The sequence below is a fragment of the Spinacia oleracea genome, chromosome 1, assembly GCF_020520425.1.
Source record: "Spinacia oleracea cultivar Varoflay chromosome 1, BTI_SOV_V1, whole genome shotgun sequence".
In the NCBI taxonomy this organism is placed as follows: Eukaryota; Viridiplantae; Streptophyta; class Magnoliopsida; order Caryophyllales; family Amaranthaceae; genus Spinacia; species Spinacia oleracea.
Genome location: NC_079487.1, coordinates 95,071,096 through 95,074,694, shown reverse-complemented (window position 1 = coordinate 95,074,694; position 3,599 = coordinate 95,071,096). Strand labels below are relative to the sequence as shown.

Sequence of the window (3,599 nt, the reverse complement as noted above, 5' to 3'; positions counted from 1 at the left end):
GCTACTGTTTCAATAAGCACTGGTTTGAAGGCCGCAACCTCAAATGGAGAGCATTGAGAAGCATCAACTTCACTTTCGCATGATCCAACTTTCTTTCTCTTGGTACCCATATCACTCACAGATACATCTAAACCAGCCTTAGAAAATTGCATAACCCTCCTTCGTTGTCTCCGCCATATGGAAAAAGGGGTTGGGGAGTACCAAGTGCAGGGATTGACCGAAAACATATTGTAATTATCAAGTTTAGGAGAACTATACTTCCTTTTACAAGTAAGGGTCAAAATAAAACGTTATGAGTTCAAGAAACCTTGTATATAATGGAACCAAAGAGTACAAGAGTATATAGAAATCAAAACTGTAGAAATGCAGAAATTACTAAAAACAACAGTCCTTATGATTAAAAACTTCTTCTCAGAACCGTCTTTTCAACTCTTCTGCATCTTCGAGTCATTCTTCATTCTATTTCAAACACAAATTAGATGACCCTACATCCAGTTTTCTGTATACTCCTAACATGTTGGTGAGGGAGGATTCTTTTTTTGTTTTTTTTTGGGGTGGCCGGGGGAGGGAGTTGCTAATCATCATCATCATCAAATTGTTATCTGAAATGGCTATAAATAACCAGCTGTTTCCTCTGCTTTCCGAAACCTAGGTCCTTGAACCCAAGCACCATCAATGGAATCAATAACTCCACTCAAGCCATCGTCAACAAAATCACCAATACTCTTAACTTTGTCCTCCTTGGGCTCCACAGGGTAATTCCCTGAGAAACAAGCATAGCAAAAGTTGGGTGAATCACCACCCAGCAACTTCCTCAAACTATCAAGATTTAAAAACGCAAGCGAATCACACCCAATGAACTCCTTTATTTGCTCCACATTCAACCTATTTGAGATAAGCTCCTCGGAGCTAGGAGTATCCACACCATAATAGCAAGAACCAATGATCGGTGGGCTAGCAATCCTCATATGTACTTCCTTTGCACCCGCCTCCTTGAGCAATCTAACTATTTTCGATGATGTGGTTCCCCTAACAATCGAATCATCAACAACCACAACCCTCTTCCCCTCCAAAACAGCCTTAACCGGCGCCAACTTAAGCTTCACACCAAAGTCCCTAATCCTCTGGGAAGGCTCGATAAAAGTTCTGCCCACATAATGGGACCTAATCAAACCCTGTTGAAAAGGCACACCAGCTTTCTCAGCATACCCAAGAGCAGCAACAACCCCAGAATCAGGCACTGCAATAACTACATCACAATCAACAGGCGTCTCGGTAGCTAAAAGCTCCCCAAACGCACGCCTAGACTCATAAACAGACCTCCCAAACACAATTGAATTTGGTAACGAAAAGTAAATGTGCTCGAAAATGCACTGTTTTGGTTCAGGGTGAGGCATCAGACACAAAGACTGAACCCCATCTTTATCCACAACCAAAACCTCACCAGGGTACACTTCCCTCTCATAAGTAGCCTCAATTAAATCAAGTGCACAAGTTTCAGAAGCAAAAACAACAGCCCCATTACTCCTCCTACCCATAACAAGAGGCCGAAACCCGTATGGGTCTCGGACCGCCACAAGCTTATCCTCAGTCAAAAATACCATACTATAAGCCCCCTGCAACTGTTCACAAGCATCAACAATTCTTAAAAAAAAGGGCCTAGCTTTTGAAATTGCAATCAAATGAAGAACAACTTCAGTATCAGAACTAGTATTAAAAATCGAACCGTTTTCTTCCAGCATTTGCCTCAAACTTTTATAATTAACTAAATTACCATTGTGAGCAACCCCGACGGACCCGAACCGGTAGCCGGCAACAAAGGGTTGCACATTCTTAAGCATAGAGGACCCAGCAGTTGAGTAACGAACATGTCCAATTGTTGATTTTCCCGGTAACTGGTCAAGCTTCGACTCGCTGAAAACCTCGGAAACTAAACCAACGCCGGTAATACTCTGCAAAACACCGTCGTTTACGGTGACTATACCGGCACCCTCTTGCCCTCGGTGTTGGAGAGCGTGCAGCGCGAGATAACATAGACGTGAGGCTTCCGCGTCTCCGTAGATTCCAACAACGCCGCACTCCTCACGGGGCTTGTCATCGGAGAATTCGACGAAGTCGTCGGAATCTGGATGTTGTTTTTTCGGGGAGAAAAAGGTGGATATGGGGTTGATGTTGGAAGAAGAAGATGATTTGATGGAGGTGGTTTTGAGGTTGGTATTGGGGGAAGGAAAAGGGGAAAAGTGGGGTTTTGAGAGGGTTTTAGAAGAAAGAGAAGAAGGATGAGGAGACAGAAAAGTGGTGTTATTGAGAGAAGGTGAGCGCAGAGCTATGGACGCCATTGAAGGATGGTTGAAGTTTTCCGGGGGTGGGAGAAAGTGAAGCAATGGGGGTGAATTTGGTTATGGCGGATTATGGTTTTGAGAAGGGGGGAGATACCGAGATAAGAGAGGAGTGACCGAATGGCATACGGCAGAAGAGGAGGGAACTCGAATTTATGCTAAACGTTGCGTTTTGGGATGAATGGGAGGGGTAAAACGGGTAAATGATGTGTGTACGCTGCGCGTCTTGCGATTTTGGAAGAGATATTAAGGAATTAGATATTGTTTTGATTTTAAGAAGAAACAAATTAGGTTTTTCCCATTACGATATTATCTTTTCTTTGATATATACTCCCTCCTATGCCGGTCAAAATGTATCTCTCTTTAAAATGCAGAAGAAATATTTTTTTTTTTTATTTGAAAGTTTCTTTTCTTTGATCTTTTATGTGTAGGGCTTGTTAAATTTTGATTTAATGGGAATTGACTATGATTGCTATTTAATTCTTTGTCATTTTCAAATTATTATCTTTTGATTTTTTTTTTATTATAATATAATTTAATTGTACAATTATAGTTAATATAAATTTCATTGTGAGGAGTATCTATTTTTCTATATTATGAAGAACTTTTTTTTTTTTGAAGGTATATTAAGAAGAACTTCGTATATCTTATTTCTTTCAAAAAATTGGAAAGTTCATAAGAAACTCGTTTTAAAAGTTAAAAAATTTAAAAAGCAAGGCGTACTTCGTATCGAACATTATCATTTAAAATCCTCTTTTAATTTCTTATTTATATCATTTTGAAATCTTGTTAGTTTAATGTGCAAAACACAAAGTTACAAATAATAGATACTGAGTACTTTATTTTCACAAATTCTTATTTATAAGGAAAATTTGTCAGAAAGGACCTTTTATAATCTAAAAATTGTGATAAAGGACCTTTTAAAAAAAAAGTTGTGAGAAAGGGCCTAATTCAAATTTTTTGTTGTGAATAAGGACCAAATGCCATTTTCCGGTGGTCAACGCTAATTTTCCGGCGTTGACCGGCACGTGACTTGCACGTGATTCGTTTTTTAACCATTTTTTTAATAGAAAATTTCCACCCCCCTTATTTCCCTCAACTTACCAGTAACCTAAAAAAAAAGTTTTTCTCTCTCTCCTCTGCTACTTCTCCTTCCTCTACCATTTAATGGCAATTCAATTCTCCAATTAGGGGACACATGAAGAAGTTCAAGGTGAGCAGACCTCCTAGTGGCGGAGATAAGAGTCGCGCTGCAGCGGG

At 39.8% G+C, this 3,599-nt stretch overlaps 1 protein-coding gene across 1 annotated transcript; it reads right to left on the bottom strand.

The window, feature by feature from the left end:
- Positions 1-277: 277 nt before the first annotated feature.
- Positions 278-2,569, bottom strand: LOC110800361 (amidophosphoribosyltransferase, chloroplastic-like). The gene has a single exon (XM_022005672.2). The coding sequence runs from the start codon at positions 2,337-2,339 to the stop codon at positions 612-614; it is 1,728 nt and encodes a 575-aa protein (XP_021861364.2). The 5' UTR covers positions 2,340-2,569; the 3' UTR covers positions 278-611.
- Between the last annotated feature and the right edge of the window lie 1,030 nt (positions 2,570-3,599).

Excerpts from the sequence above, each read along its gene's own strand:
- LOC110800361 (XM_022005672.2), bottom strand. The coding sequence starts at position 2,339 with ATGGCGTCCATAGCTCTGCGCTCACCTTCTCTCAATAACACCACTTTT.